This window comes from Myxocyprinus asiaticus, chromosome 31, assembly GCF_019703515.2.
Source record: "Myxocyprinus asiaticus isolate MX2 ecotype Aquarium Trade chromosome 31, UBuf_Myxa_2, whole genome shotgun sequence".
Classification (NCBI taxonomy): domain Eukaryota; kingdom Metazoa; phylum Chordata; class Actinopteri; order Cypriniformes; family Catostomidae; genus Myxocyprinus; species Myxocyprinus asiaticus.
Genome location: NC_059374.1, coordinates 21524235 through 21542329, shown reverse-complemented (window position 1 = coordinate 21542329; position 18095 = coordinate 21524235). Strand labels below are relative to the sequence as shown.

At 38.6% G+C, this 18095-nt stretch overlaps 1 protein-coding gene across 2 annotated transcripts in view; it reads left to right on the top strand.

The window, feature by feature from the left end:
- LOC127422651 (tumor necrosis factor alpha-induced protein 2-like) overlaps nucleotides 1–16536 on the top strand; it is a 62061-nt gene extending 45525 nt beyond the window's left edge. For both annotated transcript variants that reach the window (XM_051666408.1, XM_051666407.1), the window contains exons 6-13: nucleotides 676–786; nucleotides 6372–6472; nucleotides 6908–7021; nucleotides 7820–7955; nucleotides 8424–8546; nucleotides 8975–9130; nucleotides 11597–11718; nucleotides 15035–16536. In XM_051666408.1, coding sequence (XP_051522368.1) covers nucleotides 676–786; nucleotides 6372–6472; nucleotides 6908–7021; nucleotides 7820–7955; nucleotides 8424–8546; nucleotides 8975–9130; nucleotides 11597–11718; nucleotides 15035–15314 — 1143 coding nt within the window. In that variant the 3' untranslated portion in view covers nucleotides 15315–16536. The remainder of the gene's footprint in view (nucleotides 1–675; nucleotides 787–6371; nucleotides 6473–6907; nucleotides 7022–7819; nucleotides 7956–8423; nucleotides 8547–8974; nucleotides 9131–11596; nucleotides 11719–15034) is intronic.
- Nucleotides 16537–18095: the final 1559 nt, after the last annotated feature.

The window sequence follows — 18095 nt, the reverse complement described above, 5'->3', positions numbered from 1 at the left end:
TGTACCTCAAAGTGGTACAACAACGACACATCCTGTTCACTAACAGAGATGGCTGGTCGTTGCAACCTGCACGGTCAATTGGAGTGCTGCATTTCAGGGTCAATGCACAGTTTTCCTGTCTACAATGAGCGCCACACAATAGGAGTCGCTCTGACAACAAATTTTTCCCTTCATTCATTATGCAACTTGAATGTATTTTCTCTAAGTTATGTGCTCACTGGTATGTTAGTCGACCCAGACTCCAGACATAATAAACTTTAAGCCCATCCTGAAAGTAGCCCTGAATTAGTAAGATATTTTATGACCATTGCCAGATTTGTCAAAGAATGTGCAAAGAGTGTGATTGTTTTTAATTTTGTACATACATTTCCAATGTGTATTTAGTCAAAGCTCCTAGGTGGATGCCACCTCTCATGGCAAAACTACATGTTTTCAAAATCGACTAGTCGGTCAGTTGCCTGTGCAACTAGTCGACTATTTGGTCTTAAGGAGACCCTGTATAATATGGCTGGTTTTGGTTTTACCTGACCACTAAAAATATGAAAACTTAAATAAAAAAAAGACAATCTAAATAAAATAGTGACCTAGCTAGTTGTTGGAACGTGACCCATCCCTGTTAATTAGTGTGTTGAAGTGTATTAAGTTGCAAAGGTAAGTTGATCTATTGTGTTCCAGGGGAAAGTGACCACTGAGCTGTCTCAGGTTCTGGAGGAGGAGGAGAAGAGGTGGCTGGACACCCTGAACATCGAAGAGTATCAGATACCTCTGGCCCGCACTGTTATTCAGGTTTGCACATTGCAACACAGAAAATTCATACACATTCTTGTTGGTTCGAGTTCATGCACTAGAATAGACTTTATTAAATCTATCACATGCTCTGACATCATATGTCAAGTGCAAATATCACATGTTGCCTTCACAATTTTCTAAGTATTGATTTTGTGTGTAAATGGACCACTGTTCCCAACCATCGGCAACATTTGCAGCAGGTTATAGACACTAGGTCCATTGTCTGAATGAAAAGATATGTCGAATGGCATCCACGCATCCCTGTGTACTGCAGTGAAAAAATAGGCTCCTGGCTAGAACCAAAATAAATAAACATGCCCCATTGTGAGCCTATTTCCATTACAGCCATGGTTTTCAAAGTGGGAGGCGCACCTCCCCAGGGGGGCGCCACAGCATGTCAGGGGATGTCAGATTGATGATAATTTCACCAAGTGAAATCAAAACATACATAAATACTATAAACATTTATTGTGAATATAAATTAAAATGTATTGGCTTAATAGACCATAGTCCAGCTTAATCGTTCATTCATACAAATATTCTGTCTCTGTATACATGTTATATCAAGGGAGAAAAGATACCAGAGTTTGAGTAATCAACTCACTATTTGGCCGGTAGTATTTTTTTTGTTGTTGTTGTGGGAAATATAGTATAATACATGGTTAAATTCGGATTGTAATTATGATAGGCTATTCTGATGCTCGCTGACTATGTAAGTGGACGATGTAAGTGTCTAAGATGCAGAAAATCCAAAACAAAATCACGACGTGTCCATTATAACAAGTTCAACATGATATCGGTTCGACGTGTCTTCATGTGTTTGTGACAAGAGCAGTTCATATTTGGATGGGTTAGGGTTAGGATGGAGAGTTCATCGCAGATATAGGCTAAAACAGTTAAGTAATCCTTTTGTCATGAGGACAAGCCGTATTTTTTTAATAAAAATAATGCAAAATACGGTTCTCTTTCTAACTTTCATTCAGTATCTCACTATGGGTAATGCCTCGGGTATGGCCAATCCTGGAAGCACCAATAACACCCAGTCTGTCAGTTGACAGACCAATCACAGCAGCAATGAGGGAGTCCCACCTCCCTATATAAACCACTGTCATAGGTGCCTACTTCATTCTCGTTCTCTTCCCCATTAAGATCTTTGGAAGCTATCCTTAGCAGGACTTGTAAGAAGTGGTCGCTTAACAGTTCATTAGGCGAACCATTCAGGTATGTCGCAGAATGCGGCTGTTCTTTTTGCGAGTATATTCACTGTCAAATGTAATATATTTTCTGCTGTATTATATTGTTTTCTCCGGGTGGCGTGAACCAGCGTGTCGAGGCAGGTTTGCATTCTTTCTGCGGAGTTTCGAGCTTTTATAGCTTCTACCTCTACGCTAAGAGGATTAACACAGAAACAAGTGGAACATTGTGGTGAACTGCTTCTGTGTTCTTGAGATCAGGTTCTGTCATGGCAACTGCAAGCTCACCGAGCGGTGGAGCGAAGGGGAAGGATCCCTCCCGTTCGTGCGCTTGTGGATCTATGATCTTGTCGAAGGATTCCCACCCACTATGTATCTTCTGTCTGGGGGTCAGGCATGCACAGGCCGCACTCGCTAATCCCGAGTGTTGCCCACATTGTACGGAGAGTTTTGGAAAGGAGGGTGCGGGTCATGGCATCAAATAATGAGGATTCCTATTTTCCTCTGCCACCAGCGGAGAAAGACCCCCCACCCCAGCTGCAAGGAGCTCTCCATCGACTGACCGTCACAGCAGACTGGCCAGGGTAGATGTGTCAGTTTTGGGACAAGACTTTTTCGCACAGAGTGCCTTTTAAAAGTTACTCTACACTGGATGTGCACGAAATGGAGGATCTGGGGATGTCCAGTCCCCCTCCAGTCGAGGCGTTGGTGGTGAATCACCTTCACCCTCGATCGTCTGGCTTTTTTTCCGTCTGCTCCCGCTTCATTGCTGGGACAGACGGAGAGATTGTCAGCCTCCATTTACCAAAAGAGCTACCGATCTTCAGCCCTAGCTGTAAGGGCTCTTAACGCCACCTCGCTTGAGTTGATGGAGGAGATGGGCCGACAAATTGATGCTGGGGTGCCGGTGCAGCATTGTGGGAAGAGATCTGTGTTATTGCAGATCTCAAACTACGTACATCAAGAGGGACTGTCCAGAGCTGCGGCCGCAGCATGGGTCTCACTGTTGTGGGCAAATGGGCTATTTGGCTCGGTATGTCTGACCTGTCTGAGATGGAGAAGACAGATTTCCTCAATGCCCCAATGGATCCAAAAGCCCTTTTCGGGGCTATGGTGTCCACAATGCGGCAGCAGTGTGATTTGAGGAAAAAGGATGGGGAAGCATTCGAGACCTGCCTTACCCAAAAATCCACTGTTCCACTCCTCCCTCAAGAAGTGAGTTTGTTTTCCAACTCTCCAGCCAAGAGGACTCGGAAGGGGAATCAAACCATAAGTTTTGTGTTACACGGTTCATACACAAACGATTTAATGGGTGTTGGCACTAGTTTCCCCAGTGACTCAAGTTTGCATCTCCCCTCTCCACCCACGGGGTCAGAAAAGAGAGGGGAGGAAAGTTTGCACAAAAAAATGTGTGTGATAAAAATTAAAATCTCCTCTGTGCATCCAGGCAGTGGACCAAGAGCACAACAGTGTATGAAAATAAATCACAAAATAATACCAAATTCAGAGCTGCAATCCCCAGCTCTTTACTTTGATTGTTCAGCTGGTTCCCACCTCCTCCTTTCCCATTATAACCTTGTTATATTGGTACTGAAACCCGGGAAGGAGGAGGGATGCGCTGTCATGGAGTCCTCGCCACTGCCATATACCCAAAGGAGAAGCTGCGGCCATCCAATGGGGGATGGAGGAGTTGCTGCCAGCCGCCTGGATGCGGAGGAATGGCCACCATCCGCAAGGGGAGGAGGGTTCCCTACCGGCTGCCAAAACACGGAGGGGCGTTCCATCCGCCAGGGGTCGGAGGACTGGCTCCGGTCCACCCGGGGAGGAGCGGCTGTCGTCCGCCAGAGGGTGGAGGAGTGATCGAGGACCAGGCGACGGTGTGTCTGGGAACCGGCGAGAAAGTTTTTTTCTTCACCCTCTCCTCGCTCTCTCTCTCTCTCACTGTTGCTCCGCCTTGCCCTTTCCCTCTCCTCTTTTTTTCTTTTTTTTTCCCTTCCCCTCGTCCCCCTCCCTAGCCCTAGAGAGGTGGGGAAAAGTCTACTGGCAGGCGGGGCCAGAAGGGCAGTTATGCGGAGAATGAAGTAGGCACCTATGACAGTGGTTTATATAGGGAGGTGGGACTCCCTCATCACTGCTATGATTGGTCTGTCAACTGACAGACTGGGTGGTATTGGTGCTTCCAGGATTGGTCACGCCCGAGGCGTTACCCATAGTGAGATACCTCACTCCTGTTATTAGAGAGCTGGGGTTACGTGAGTAACCTAAAGTTTCATATTATTTATAGAAATGTTTATAGCCTTTAATCATGCATCAGTGTATAAGGAGTCTGTTAGACTGAATTAAAGGTTATTGATCATCATTGGTGAATTGCTCCAACAATTGAAATATGATAAATTTTGATAATATTACACTAGAGGACAATAGACTTTTTACACAGACAGTGATGACGCGTTTCTGCCTTATTTAGCAGCATAAATCTAGCAAAAAATGTTATATGATCATTTTTTAAATATTGAGTGTAAGTTTATAACATTATGCTTTGTATTATATTACCCTGGAATTCGTTTTAAAAAATGAATTACCACAGCTGCGAGGGGGTTTCTATTACAGCTGTTGAGAGATTGACAGTAAATTTAGCATCTTCTCCCATCTGACTGTCTTAATCCAACACTCTATTATTTTTTTTTCTTCTGGAAAGTTATTCAAATGTAATAGTGGATTTTTTCTTTTGCTCTTGGAACAAATAGGTAAGTGAAAATAATATTTGCTGTGGCCTCCCATTCACTCCCATTCACCACTGTCGAAGTTTACTCTACAATCGTTTACTTCCATGTTCCAAAACCCGAAGTGTGAAAAAGGTCTATACCTGAAATACCTTCAAATAAGTGGCCAGAAAGTACCTGCTGTTTTATATATATATATATATATATATATATATATATATATATATATATATTTATTTATTTTTTTTTTTACATTTAGCATAGGCTGTGTTATTTATTATTGACTTTGCTATTGTAAAAGTCTACTGTATATAACATTATTGTATGTTTGTAAATATGAAAAAAAAAAAAAATATATATATATATATATATATATATATATATATATATATATATATATATATATATATATATATAAAATTCTCAGAGGGGAGGCTTACTGTCCAAGACTTTGAAAACACCTGCATAACAGCATATTGTTTTTGCAGGCTCTGCATTGGCCTCTAGTGGCCTAAAGGGTACTAGCAAAAATGCTTAGAAAATACCCTGCCTTCCAAACGGTATAAATCATCCTACGAAGGGCACTTCGTAGGGAGAACAATCATTATAGTCATGCTGTAAGATCGCTTCAAACTACATTTCCAATAAAAACGCCTTAAAGGAATATTCTGGGTTCAGTCTAAGTTAAGGTCAATTGACAGCATTTGTGGCACAATGTTGATTACCACAAAAGTTATTTTCGACTCGTCCCTTCTTTTCTTTAAAAGAAGCACATATCTGGGTTACAGTGAGGCACTTATAATTGAAGTGAATCGGGGCCAATCCATAAACGTTAAAATACACATTGTTTCAAAAGTACAGACACAAAATGTTAACCATGTGTGTTAACATGATTTTAGTGTGATTCAATCGCTTGCAAACCTTTTCTGTGTAAGTTATATACAATTTTACAACTACATTACACTGTAAACTCTAAAACCTTAAAATTACTGTAAAATCTTAGCAGCTCAAATAATACATGAGATTTAACATAAAAATTAATGTAAGTGCTTTTATAAAATTATAAGCTTCACATTTCTGCCTTTAAACCCTCCAGAAATCATCCCCATTTCATTGTAAGTGCCTCACTGGAACCTCAATTTTTGCTGCTGCTTTTTTTTTTTTTTTTCAAGAAAAGGAGGGACGAGTCGAAATAAATTTTTGTGGTAACATTAATATTACTTTAAAATGTGAGTTCTGAATGACTGTTATTTTGGAACCACACACCTTTTAGCCGTGGAAAAAGAGAATAGGGCAAAGGCATGATCACTTCTGAATGAAACGCACCCATAATCTGATAGTGTTGCTCAAGTCTTTAAGAATTATATAAAGGCAAAATAGATGAATTAACATAGATTTTCACACATTGTTATTCACTTTGGCCATGTCCACACTTCTACATTTTTGATTAAAAACTCAGTTTTTCATTTGCTAATGTCATTGTTTCAAAGGTATGCAGGACTAGATAGTGTTTTTGAAGGTCTTTGTTTTTGGTAGATGAGAGACATTAATGTAGCAAAATCAATGTATTTTCAACTGAAAATATGTTAGTGTGGATGTGGATTTAGTGTTTACCAATGTAAAAACCTCTAATATAACATTTTCCTGACTGTGTTTTTTATTACAGAGGCTACAGGAGGACCTTGAGAGATCTGCAGCCATAAACCACCATTTGGGATCACGAGTAGCTCAGTGCAGTCTCAATGGACTAGCAGATTTATTATACAGGTTGGAATATAATACAGAACAAACCCTAAAAGCCTAAAATGACTGTAAAAAATTACGATTTAAACAGCTTAAACAGCTCAAATAATACATGAGATTTAACAGCAAAATTAATGTAAGTGCTTTTATAAAATTATAAGCTTATCATTTCTGCCTTGAAACCCTCCCAAAATTGGCCCTATTCACTTTCACTGTAAGTTCCTCACTGTAAACTAAATTTTTCCTTTTTTTTTTTTTTTTTTTTTAAAGAAAAGGAGGGATGAGTCAAAATAATTTTTTTGGTAATCAACCTTATGCCACAAATGCTGTCAGTTGAGCTTAACTTGTATTGAACCTGGAATATTCCTTTAATTTCTTTAGACTCTTTTTCTGTTGTCTTATTGTAGCATTCCATAATAACCATGAACATTAATCACATCATTAGTTTTGTTTGCAAAGCTTTCAGAGAAAGGTGGAGATGTTCCATGAGGGGCTAGTGAGTGGGTTTGGAGAAAATGAAGATGGTTACATTGCTAAAACCATCGCCCTTGTCAACTGCTGTCCACCATTTAGGTGGGTTTCATAAATGTTCCTAATTACATTGCTTGCAAGACAACACTGTATTGATATTCCTCAAAGATTCTGGTTATGGTTTGTTCTAAACCCCTAACCATACATATTAAACTGCAATTAATTCAGCCTGAACTGCTAAACGTTTGACCCAAACTTTGTTTTGTAAATAATTTCAGCCATGGAGATGCTATCTAAATTTCTATTGTGTCAAATTTATGCTTTTAACAGTTTTAAAATCTCCTATTGTAACGTAAAATTCTCAATGTAATGTTTGTATGCTGAATTTCAATTGGTCTTGCTTCTTAAATCTATTTGCATACTAAATTGTTTTTGGTCTTTCTCACATCTGTTCAACCATCTTTAGCCACATTTACACCGCAAAAGTGGCACAGAAGCTGTTATGTGTTGATTATAATACACAGCTGACAGAATGCAGCTCTAATGCAGCATCTCATTTACACAACCTAAAACCTAAGCTTGCCTAAAATTTCAAGTGTCCGTTCACACCAAATGCATTTTGCATTAAAAAAAGCTACATGCAGCGCAACACGTAGAAAAGAATGCAGGTTTATCTAAATGCTCTTTAAAAAGTTAAAAGCTCTGTCTAAAAAACAGCAAGACGCAGCGCAGTGGTTAAAGATATCTGTCTAGTGCGTGTGTAAATAGAAAAACAATTGAAAATCAGCACAGATGGAGATAAAAATGCATTTGATGTGAATGGCCCTTAATTGCAAATCTAGTTTATATATAAAGTTTTGTTTGTTTCAGTTTGTTAATTATGTTTAACGGTGTGTTTAGGAGCTTTGTGCAACGTTGTGGGCAGTGTGACCCCTCAGCCAGTGAGGACTCCATTCGAAGAGCCAACACTGCTCTGGACAGGATAGTCAACTTGAGTACGAGAGTGCTGAACGACAGACTTTTCGAACCTATCAGGGTGAGGTTGCCACGAATCACCCCAGACTTCCTCTAATAGACATGTTTTTGGTGCATGCACGCACATACACTTGAAATACCTTATGCTTGTCATGTGCCTCTGTCCAAGAATATAAAGAATATCTTATCAGCGTTTCCCCAATGGGTTGTTCTTAAGGATGTTGTTTTCTACACGGCTACTCCAGGTCTGAGATACTAAAATAGCAGGACTATGTGAAAAAGATGTTTTTGGCTCGATGCTGAACAGTATTCAGTGTTTGCTGTACTGACTGGCATTACCAGCTCTCATGGGCCTCATAGTTATGCTGCATCCTTTTTACCAAGATGGAACTTTTACAGGAAGTTAGCTGTACTCTCTTGAACTAAATATGAAAACCTCTCACATCCTGATGTGGGCAAATATAGTACATTCCAGTGAATACTGTTTGTGTCATTTCTAATCCAGTGGTTTCCATCCCATCTCACACAGCCCTTATTTGATAAACTGGTTAAAAGGAAATGGCTGAGCAACACAGGGCCTTTTGAGCAAATCGAAGGGCACATAAAAGAGCACTTCAAGAAGTTTCGCAGGATGGACAATCCACCTTACGAGGTACACAAAGATCATTTCCATTTCTTCTCACAGAACTGCCACATTATCATAAAGTGTTTTATGATGTTTTATCCCTTGTTATTACACAACTTTCTATCATTTTTAATTATTATTGATCAGTTGTGTTATTTTGTGGTCAAATAAAATCTATCTACCGGTGAACTCTATAATTAACCATTGTACCATGCAAACAATTTCATAGCTTTAATAGTTACATGTCTCTGATATCAATCCACAGTCTCTTTCTTCTCAGATAATACAATAATTTAAACTCAAATACATTTTTATGTCCATTTTGTATTTATTTGTTAAGTAGCCATGTAATAAGTGGGACAGTGTATGGTAAGCTGGTCATTATTGCACAATAAACCCCCTTTAGAAAATGACTGGCTGACTGTACATATCTCCTACTTACTGTGTTCTCTTAGGTACTGGTGGTGGAGGTGCACAGGCGTGTGATGACTGAATATATCCGAGCCATCATGAGGGGCAGAATCATCTGCACGTCACTCAAAATGAGAAAGAGAATGGCTGGCCGTCTCCGTGATGAGGGAAAGAGTCTAAAAACTCTTTTCAAAGAGTTGGTAAGTCACTGATCAGGTCATTAATTAAAAAGTTTTTTCTAAAAGTATAAATGTTGAGTCTTTAAACAAAATCTAAGATATAAAAATAAATACAACAGTTAGATCCTGTCCTCGAATCTGATTGGACAAGAGGCATTCTAAGAGTGCTGATAGCTCACACCATCAGTGCTGGGGCACTTTACTGTTTGTATCACTCCGCTTGTGTTCGTGGCATTCCAAACGTGTAAGAGCAGCTAAATGTGTGAATTTTCATTCATCACCGGTGACATTAAAGATTTGAGCAAGTAGGTGGCGACAAAAGACGTCTTGTGTGTGCAATGAGCGAATTGAGCTGATGTTAACAAACTGTGTGAGTCAGTGCATTTCTTTGAAGTCATCCGGAATTGTCTCTCGCTCCATTATCGCTCAGATTACTACTACACGATAGCTGAGAAATAGAGTTAAACAAACAGCTTCAGCATAACTGCCGATCACAGCTGAGAATTGCGACAGACGGGTAATCAAACATGCTCAGGGCGCCTACTTGATACAAGTTTCCAAGCTGGAAGAAGACATAAACTTTCAACTTTCAAACATTCCCTTGAAATATACAAGAATGAAACTGGCGGCCTACATGTTTTCTCTCTGACATCAAAACTCTTGAACGTGACTGAAATACTCCATGATCGAAGCGGATTACTAACACACTACAGCTGAGGAATAGAGATAAATTAACAGCTGCAGCATGTTCATTAATGAATATTATCCAATAACTTGTTAGAAACAGCCCAAGCTGTTGTTACAGGTACTAAACTGTGGTTTTTGAATTAGTAACAGAGGCTTGGGCACATCTTTTGGACTAGCAATGACAGATCCTGTGGCGTAAGAAAGTAGTTCCATGCATGCCTTTTTTGGGGGTTTTTTTTTTGGACAGCCCATAGTTTTTCACTACTTATTTATTTACGTGTTCGTTGAACTGTTGCCTGCAGCCAAATCAAAGCCATGCTGGTAGCTGTACATACAGCACTCTTGCTCATGTGATAGTGCTTTAATAAAATATACTAGATTATGGTAATCAGAAGTGGTATATTTGAAATACTGTGTCTCACTTGACCTCATAAGCATAAAGTTCAATACATCACATGTTACAGTAAAATGGAAAATGTGGACATTAATGGACATTTAAGCTTTTGGAATAAAAATAATATTCTTATTATAAATATTATTAGATATTAGTTGTTATTATTAGTCAATAAGGAAAATTTGTCATGAACCTCTTATTCCAGCATTCGTCATACTTAACAAAAGGGCATGTCCTGTTTTTAGTGATTAGGTCACACAAGTTGTGACATCTTTCAAACAAAAGGAAAGTTTGAAGAATGGGCACCACTGGAATGGGCATAGAGACAGGTGGCCAAATAGGCCCTTGGCTCCAAAGGGCATCTCGATGACATGCCCAAACTCTCCTTTTCCCTATGAAGCATCTGCCCCTTTCTCCAGTTAAAACATCCATTTGTCACCTCTGTGGACAACAGGATGCCTTTGTTTATGAAAGAATGTCCTGGCCTGGGCCTTTGAAGACATGACTTGTCTTTTAGGTCAAACTGGGAGTCAGGAAAACCTGCCTTAGTGTAATGAGCATAGATATTTAAACTCAATTGGAATAACACGTGCTCCTATACTTAATCGTCTAGGCATGTTTTTCCAGAAATGAGGGTAAAAAATAGCCTTTTCTAGATGTTATTGTTTGGGTCTTGTGGTTTTCATGGAAGTTTAAGGCCACTTAACTTTCTGTACGTTGCAGTAGGGTTGCCATAATACCAAAATTGAACAGTGACATTTCTCAATACCAATTTTGATACCATAGCAAAAACTAACATGCTAATGAACACACTTCTTTATTTGAAAAGTTATATAATAATGTGAGTATTAAAAAAGTGAATAAAAACATTTGGACCCACTTTATATTAGGTGTCTTTAACTACAATGTACTTAAGCATTTGCTATAATGTACTTATGTACATATGTATCGTTGCATTGTACTTACATTTAAAGTTCCTGCATTTAATTACGTCTGTAGTTACACTGTTAACCTTACCCCTAACCCCAATGCTTATCCTAAATCCTAACCCCTATCCCTAACCCTACTCCTTTTGATGTTAGTACATTGTATTTAAAGACACCTAAAATAAAGCATTCAGAAGTACTGCACATAGGTACTTAGATAAGTTTTTTATTTTAGTATCAACATGGTACCAAAATACCACTACTTTTGACATCTCTACATGGCGTTTTTGAAAATGCAGCACATTATTCAAATCTTTAGTACCAGGCAGTTCTTTTTAATCTGAGCTTTAATCTACATGGTCCAGAAATTGAGGTTTCCATGGATTAGTCTCTGCATTGGCAGTATTTAGTTATCTGATTTGGACGCATGACAAACGTGATAGGTATCTGATGTTATCTTGTCTATTTGCACTCATCCAGGAATCCTCTGCCTCATGGCTTGACAGCGTTATTCCTCACCTATCAGAGATAATTCTCTTGGAAGACACTCCCTCCATCCAAATGGAAGTCGGCATGCTGGTACGGGAATTCCCTGACATACGGTGAGTGTCTTGAGGCATAGCCGGGATACCTTGTAGCCCCTGATATGATAGAGGTCAAAAAGCAGATAGTTCTGACTAAACATGGTTACTGCCATCTATTCTGTTTAACAGCATAAGAGGGGCTTGTAAAAGCAAACAAGACCTTTGCAGTTTCCTGATTTTTATGGGAGATTGTTTGGTTATCCCAGATTCACAAGAAAGGTGTACAGTTGTCCAACTGTCGATTCTGACAAAGATAAAGCAAAAACACAGGCATCCTGCCAGGGCTTGACCTTAAGCTCCATAGCTTAACCTAGAGAGGGCAGTTACCTAATCAAGAGTCCTATACAACTGCAGAATACTGAGGAAGCTCTCTTTTGTGGAATGTGTGCTAAATTAAGCTTGAAACTTCAAATGCATGACCTAGATGTGGTGTGGGCTCCATTGTTTTGCATTAGCAACACCTTTGGGTTTTAAGCTGACGAACACTTAAAAACTCTCCTATCTACAGTCCATATCTTCCCACATTTTTATTATCTATAAAAACTGTCTTTGAATTAAATTAAGATGAGCCAACTCTGGTTATGAGCATTCTTTTCCTTTCAGTGCACAATTTTAACCTGCTTGCAGCAATGTTGTAGGACATTTTAGCATGCCATGAAGAATTTACAGTTGAGTAATAAAAAACAAACCAAAAAAAGTCCAGAATTTCAAGACTTTTTTGCATGTCTTGCATAATATTTAATAAATGTAGTTTCAGTCTACTCAGCTACAAATTTGATTTTACTAGATGCTGTAGCTCTCTACAGTGTTGACAATACTTGGCACCAACCCCTGTAAGAAATCTTGGGCATGTTAATGTTACATTTTCAGTACTAACCACACACTCACCATGCAATCAAGACCCTGTCACCACTTTACGGAGCCCTTAGAGGACAGGGTGGGATTTTTTTCTCTCAAATAGTTTTGTGTTCACTCACAATAAGTTTTGCGTTCACTCGCAATAAGTTTTGCGTTCACTCGCAATAAGTTTTGCGTGCCCTCAAAATAGTTTGCGTGCCCTCACAATAAGTTTGCGTGCCCTCGTAATAAGTTTTGCATGCCCTCAAAATAGTTTTGCGTGCCCTCACAATAAGTTTTGCGTGCCCTCAAAATAGTTTGCGTGCCCTCGCAATAAGTTTCGTGCCCTCGTAATAAGTTTTGAATGCCCTCAAATTAGTTTGCATGCCCTCGCAACAGTTTGCATTCCCTCACAATAAGTTTTGCGTTCCCTTTGCAATACTGTAGTTTGCGTGCCCTTGCAATAGTTTGCATTCCCTCGCGATACGTTTTTTGTGCCCTCGCAATAGTTTGCGTGCCCTCAAAATAATTTGCGTACCCTCGCAATACGTTTTGCATGCTCTTGCAATAGTTTGCATTCCCTCGCAATAAGTTTTGCGTGCCCTCGCAATAGTTCGTGTTCCCTCACAATAAGTTTTGCGTTCCTTCGCAATACTGTAGTTTGCATTCTCTCGCAATAAGTTTTTTGTGCCCTTGCAATAGTTTGCGTGCCCTCAAAATAATCTGCATGCCCTCGCAATACGTTTTGCATGCTCTTGCAATAATTTGCATTCCCTCGCAATAATTTTTGCGTGCCCTCGCAATAGTTCGCGTTCCCTCACAATTAGTTTTGCGTTCCTTCGCAATACTGTAGTTTGCGTGGCCTCGCAATAAGTTTTGAATGCCCTCGCAATAGTTTGCGTGACCTTGTAATAGTTTACATACCCTCACAATAATTTTTGCATTCCCTCGCAATAGTTTACATACCCTCACAATAAGTTTTTCGTGCCTTTGCAATAAGTTTTGCATGCCTTTGCAATAGTTTGCGTTCCCTCACAATACTGTAGTTTGTGTTCCCTCGCAATACTGTAGTTTGCATTCCCTCACAACTGTAGTTTGTGTGCCCTCACAATAAGTTTTGCGTGCCCGTGCAATAGTTTGCGTTCCCTCGTGATAAATTTTGCGTTCCCTTGCAGTAGTTTGCGTGCCCTCGCAATAGTTTGCGTACTCTCAAAATACGTTTTGCGTGCCTTCGCAATAGTTTTCGTGGCCTCACAATACTTTGCTTTCCCTCACAATAAGTTTTGCGTTCCCTCGCAATACTGTAGTTTGCATGCCCTCGCAATAACTTTTTCATGCCCTTGCAATAGTTTGCGTGCCCACACAATAGTTTACATACCCTCGCAATAAGTTTTGTTTTCCCTCGCAATAGTTTGCATTCCCTCGCAATGAGTTTTGTGTGCCCTCGCAATAATTTGCTTCCCTCGCAATAAGTTTTGCGTGCCTTCGCAATTGTTTGCGTGCCCTCACAATAGTTTGCATTCCCTCACAATAAGCTTTGCGTTCCCTCGTAATACTGTAGTTTGTATGCCCTCACAATAAGTTTTGCACGCAGTAGTTCATGTTCCCTCGTGATAAATTTTGCGTTCCCTTGCAAAAGTTTGCATGCCCTTGCAATAGTTTGCGTTCTCTCAAAATAAGTTTTGTGTGCCCTTGCAATAGTTTGTGTGCCCTTGCAATAGTTTGCATGCCCTTGCAATAGTTTGCGTTCTCTCAAAATAAATTTTGTGTGCCCTTGCAATAGTTTGCGTTCCATTTGCAATAAGTTTTGCATGCCCTCGCAATAGATTGCGTGCCCTCACGATAGTTTGCATTCCCTTGCAATACGTTTTACGTTCCATCACAATATGTTTTGCGTGCCTTCACAATAGTTTGCATGCCCTTGCAAAAGTTTGCATTCCCTCACAAGAAGTTTTGCATACCCTCGCAATAAATTTACTATGGTTTTATTATAGTAACCATATTTTAACCTTGATATTCGTAGTAAATCCATAGTAATAATATAGGGAAATGAAAAGTATTGTAATAAAAATCATAATTTTGTGGTTATTATAGTTTTACTACAAATACCATGGTATTTTCATCTTTTCCTGTGGCGCTACTGAGAGAATGTTGTGCGAGCACGTTTGCTGTTCAGTGGATGGCATTATGTTGAAGTAATTAGGAATAAAGAAAGCAGCTGTGCAAGGACAACACATTTTGAAATATGGAAAACAAGAAATTTAACTGTGATGGCATGTTTAATTCTCTTTGGATTTAAAAAAAGTGACCTTTATTTTAAAGCTACAAAGGACTTGGACTCTCTGAACATGATTTAATTACCCACACCTAATCTCAGATCACCTCTGGCTTTAGCCATTCTATACATATCACTCTTATTATGACATTATACATTAATTAAATATGACGCCACATACATCAATCAAGAGTAAAACATTTTTTGCATATTTGTTTATAGGAGAAAGCATGTCTCTGCCATACTAAATATCCGTGGGATGACCCGACAGACAGAGAGGCAGGAGATCTTGAACATAGTGAAAGACATCGAGAACAGTGACACCCTCACGCGGGTTTCCCGTGACAGGGCTCTTTTCGCAGAGGTGCCGGTGACATCAGAAGTACATTGTCTAAATGTAGGTCTGAGCCGCATCGCCCTCACCACCTCATCCCTTTTCTCCAGCATGCGGTCCCGGCGCAGGAGAACTCCAACCAGGGTAAACCAAGATGACATGCTGTAATCCAGTGCAAAGGCTCTTGAGCTTCTCTGAGGGGTTTCATACTGAGTTTTCCAGCACACATGGTGCACTGGAGCTTTACAGAACAGTGCCATTGGCAAGTCAGGACAGAAGTGGGGACATTTTTCAGATGCTTGTGCATTACATGATCTCTGAATTGAGAAAATGACAGCACTTAAGTTGGCATCACTACTGTTGTTTTTGCACAGCAAACTGTGGATAAGTCGTGTGTGAAATATATATACCATTTCAGTGGAATTAAAATATTTAATCATCTCAATATATAGTGCAAGTGTCATTGAACTCTTATCACTGCACAGAATGCAGAAGTGGTATTAAGCAACCGTCTCTAAGAAATGTCTTTTAATATCATAAATTGCAGGGGTCACAAGAGTGGCTATAGAAAAAAAGAGAGAAAAAAACTACTGATCGAAACACTGCACAGTTTTGAAAATTAATAAATAAATAAATTAGGAAGTTTTTTCCTCTGAATCGTTCCACATCTGATTTTTACTTTTTGACAGTAATTGGTCAGGATTAAATTATATTTTTGTTTTTAGTTGCATGTGACAGAAGACTGATTTTAAGGTACTATGCAATTGCAGTTGTTTTGATCATATTTAAATGAATTGTTTCATGATCCAGTCATCTGTTATCTTGTCATAGAAGATTATTGTATTTTTTAATTTGTAATTGTGAGATTAATCATGTATACCTGTGAAAGAAATTAAGAGGGGCTATTTAAATACCACAAGATTTGTTTATTGCAGTAATAATTTCATTCAGCTGTAGGAAACAACAACAGTCACCAACCCAATAGCTACAACCAAAAATAGGTTTGCCTTAGTTAGCCTTACTGCCTTAAAGGAACTGGTCTATACACAGTCTTAGTATTAGTTTTGCATTTGTTTACCTTAAATACCTATGTACCAAACTGTCCAAGGCCAAGCTGAAGTTTTGTATTTACCATGTAACAGAGTTAATCAAAACATTGTCTTTCATCTAACTTGTCTTTTCAGTATGTGTTTGATTAGTCTGTATATGTTGATGTGTGAGCACCATGGCAAAGAAATCAAAGATACAACATTTCAGTAAACTTTAGGGTACTCTGCATGTATATATAAAAATAGTATGAACTTTGACATAAACTGATTTTTTGGTTATAGGAAAACATATTTTATAGTGTACATATATTGAATCACATGAATAAATGACAGAGGATCAACTGTTTGTGGTTCTGTTTTTATTATTATTATTATTATTATTATTATATTACAAGGGCACTTTAACCTTCTGAGACCCTGTGTCCACATGCATGGACATTATGTTTTGGCTTCACTATAGGCTATAGCATTTTTTTATTTTTTATTTTATTGAAACAGACTGTTCTCAGTTCAGGAGACTCTAGGCTTTCATTAAAGGGTTAAACCTTTGATGCACCGAGTCATGTTACAAAACAACATGGTGCCGAGCTCAGCTGAGTTTGTCTTTGGGAGAAACTGCAACAAAACTACATCTGGTAAGAAACCTCATTACGTTTTTACATTAAAACCAGTTTGAGTCAAAAGAGTAGAGTCTCTAGTTTCATCCGATATACCATTTTAAAAATTGCATCAATTTATCATGAAATGGCATGCTATTAAACACAATGGCCATGTATGTGGCCTATAGGCTCATTTTCCTTAAAATATCCTATATTGACCCTGTATTATCACAATAACTATGTTTCCATCCAAGGGTTTTTTTGCGACAAAAGGTGTAGTGCATCAAAACGTTTACCGATATAGCTGATGGAAACGCAAATTATCGCAAAACTTTCACAAGTGTCGACATAATATTTTTCCATTTAACTCTAGTGCATCAACACTATGTCGATACTTCAAATGTTGCAAAAAACTGGTTTGGAAACACTTTTTGTCAAGAACATTGGCATTAATGCAAAAATGTAGTGTCACGAGACAGAATTTACCCTAATCATTAGCCTGTGTTAATCATGACGACAAGGTATACATCCTTGAAAGCCAATTTATTGTATGTGAAGCATTACTTGCACTGTTATGGATTGGTCTTAACGGCATACCTGCACAGATCCGATGCTGCAAACACATCTGCGTCATGACACTTCCAGGAGTGCCAACACAAATATCTCGTATCATGCACCTGTCATCGACAAGTGCATGAAGAACAAATGAATGGCAACTTTTTGTGATTAATTTAATCACGGTAGTCATCCGTTTATTTATTAAAGTTCAAAATAATAGACGGCAGTCATGCAATTAGCCCACAATACAAAAATCATATCATTTCTGTGCACAAAGATGTTAAAACATAAATACACAATACTAGGAGAAAAGCTTCAGTGTGCTTTTTTAGAACACTAACATAACCCAATTCTATGAAATTATTGTTTAGTTTACTTTTGAAGAGATGCCGGCAGAATTCCCTGTATTAAATTAAAGAAATTACCAAACAAATAAGGCATTAAATAAAATTTAAAAAAATTACCAAATGAAAAAATAATATTGTTAGGCCTATATAATTGCCTTTTCTTTACACAAACTTAAATTAGCCTTTCCTTGTTCTGTAGACGAAAAAAGTCGGCTGAATGACATTCTCAGAATGTTCTACACTTTTTTCAAGACTATAAACTATCAAAACTATTTGTCCAATACTGAGTTCACTTTCAGAAAATGAGCTTTTGAACATTTTAAAACTTTTAAATATTTTAAATCTAACCCTCTTTACCTCGAATCACATTTGTTGAGCTTCTTCAGAAAATGTAAA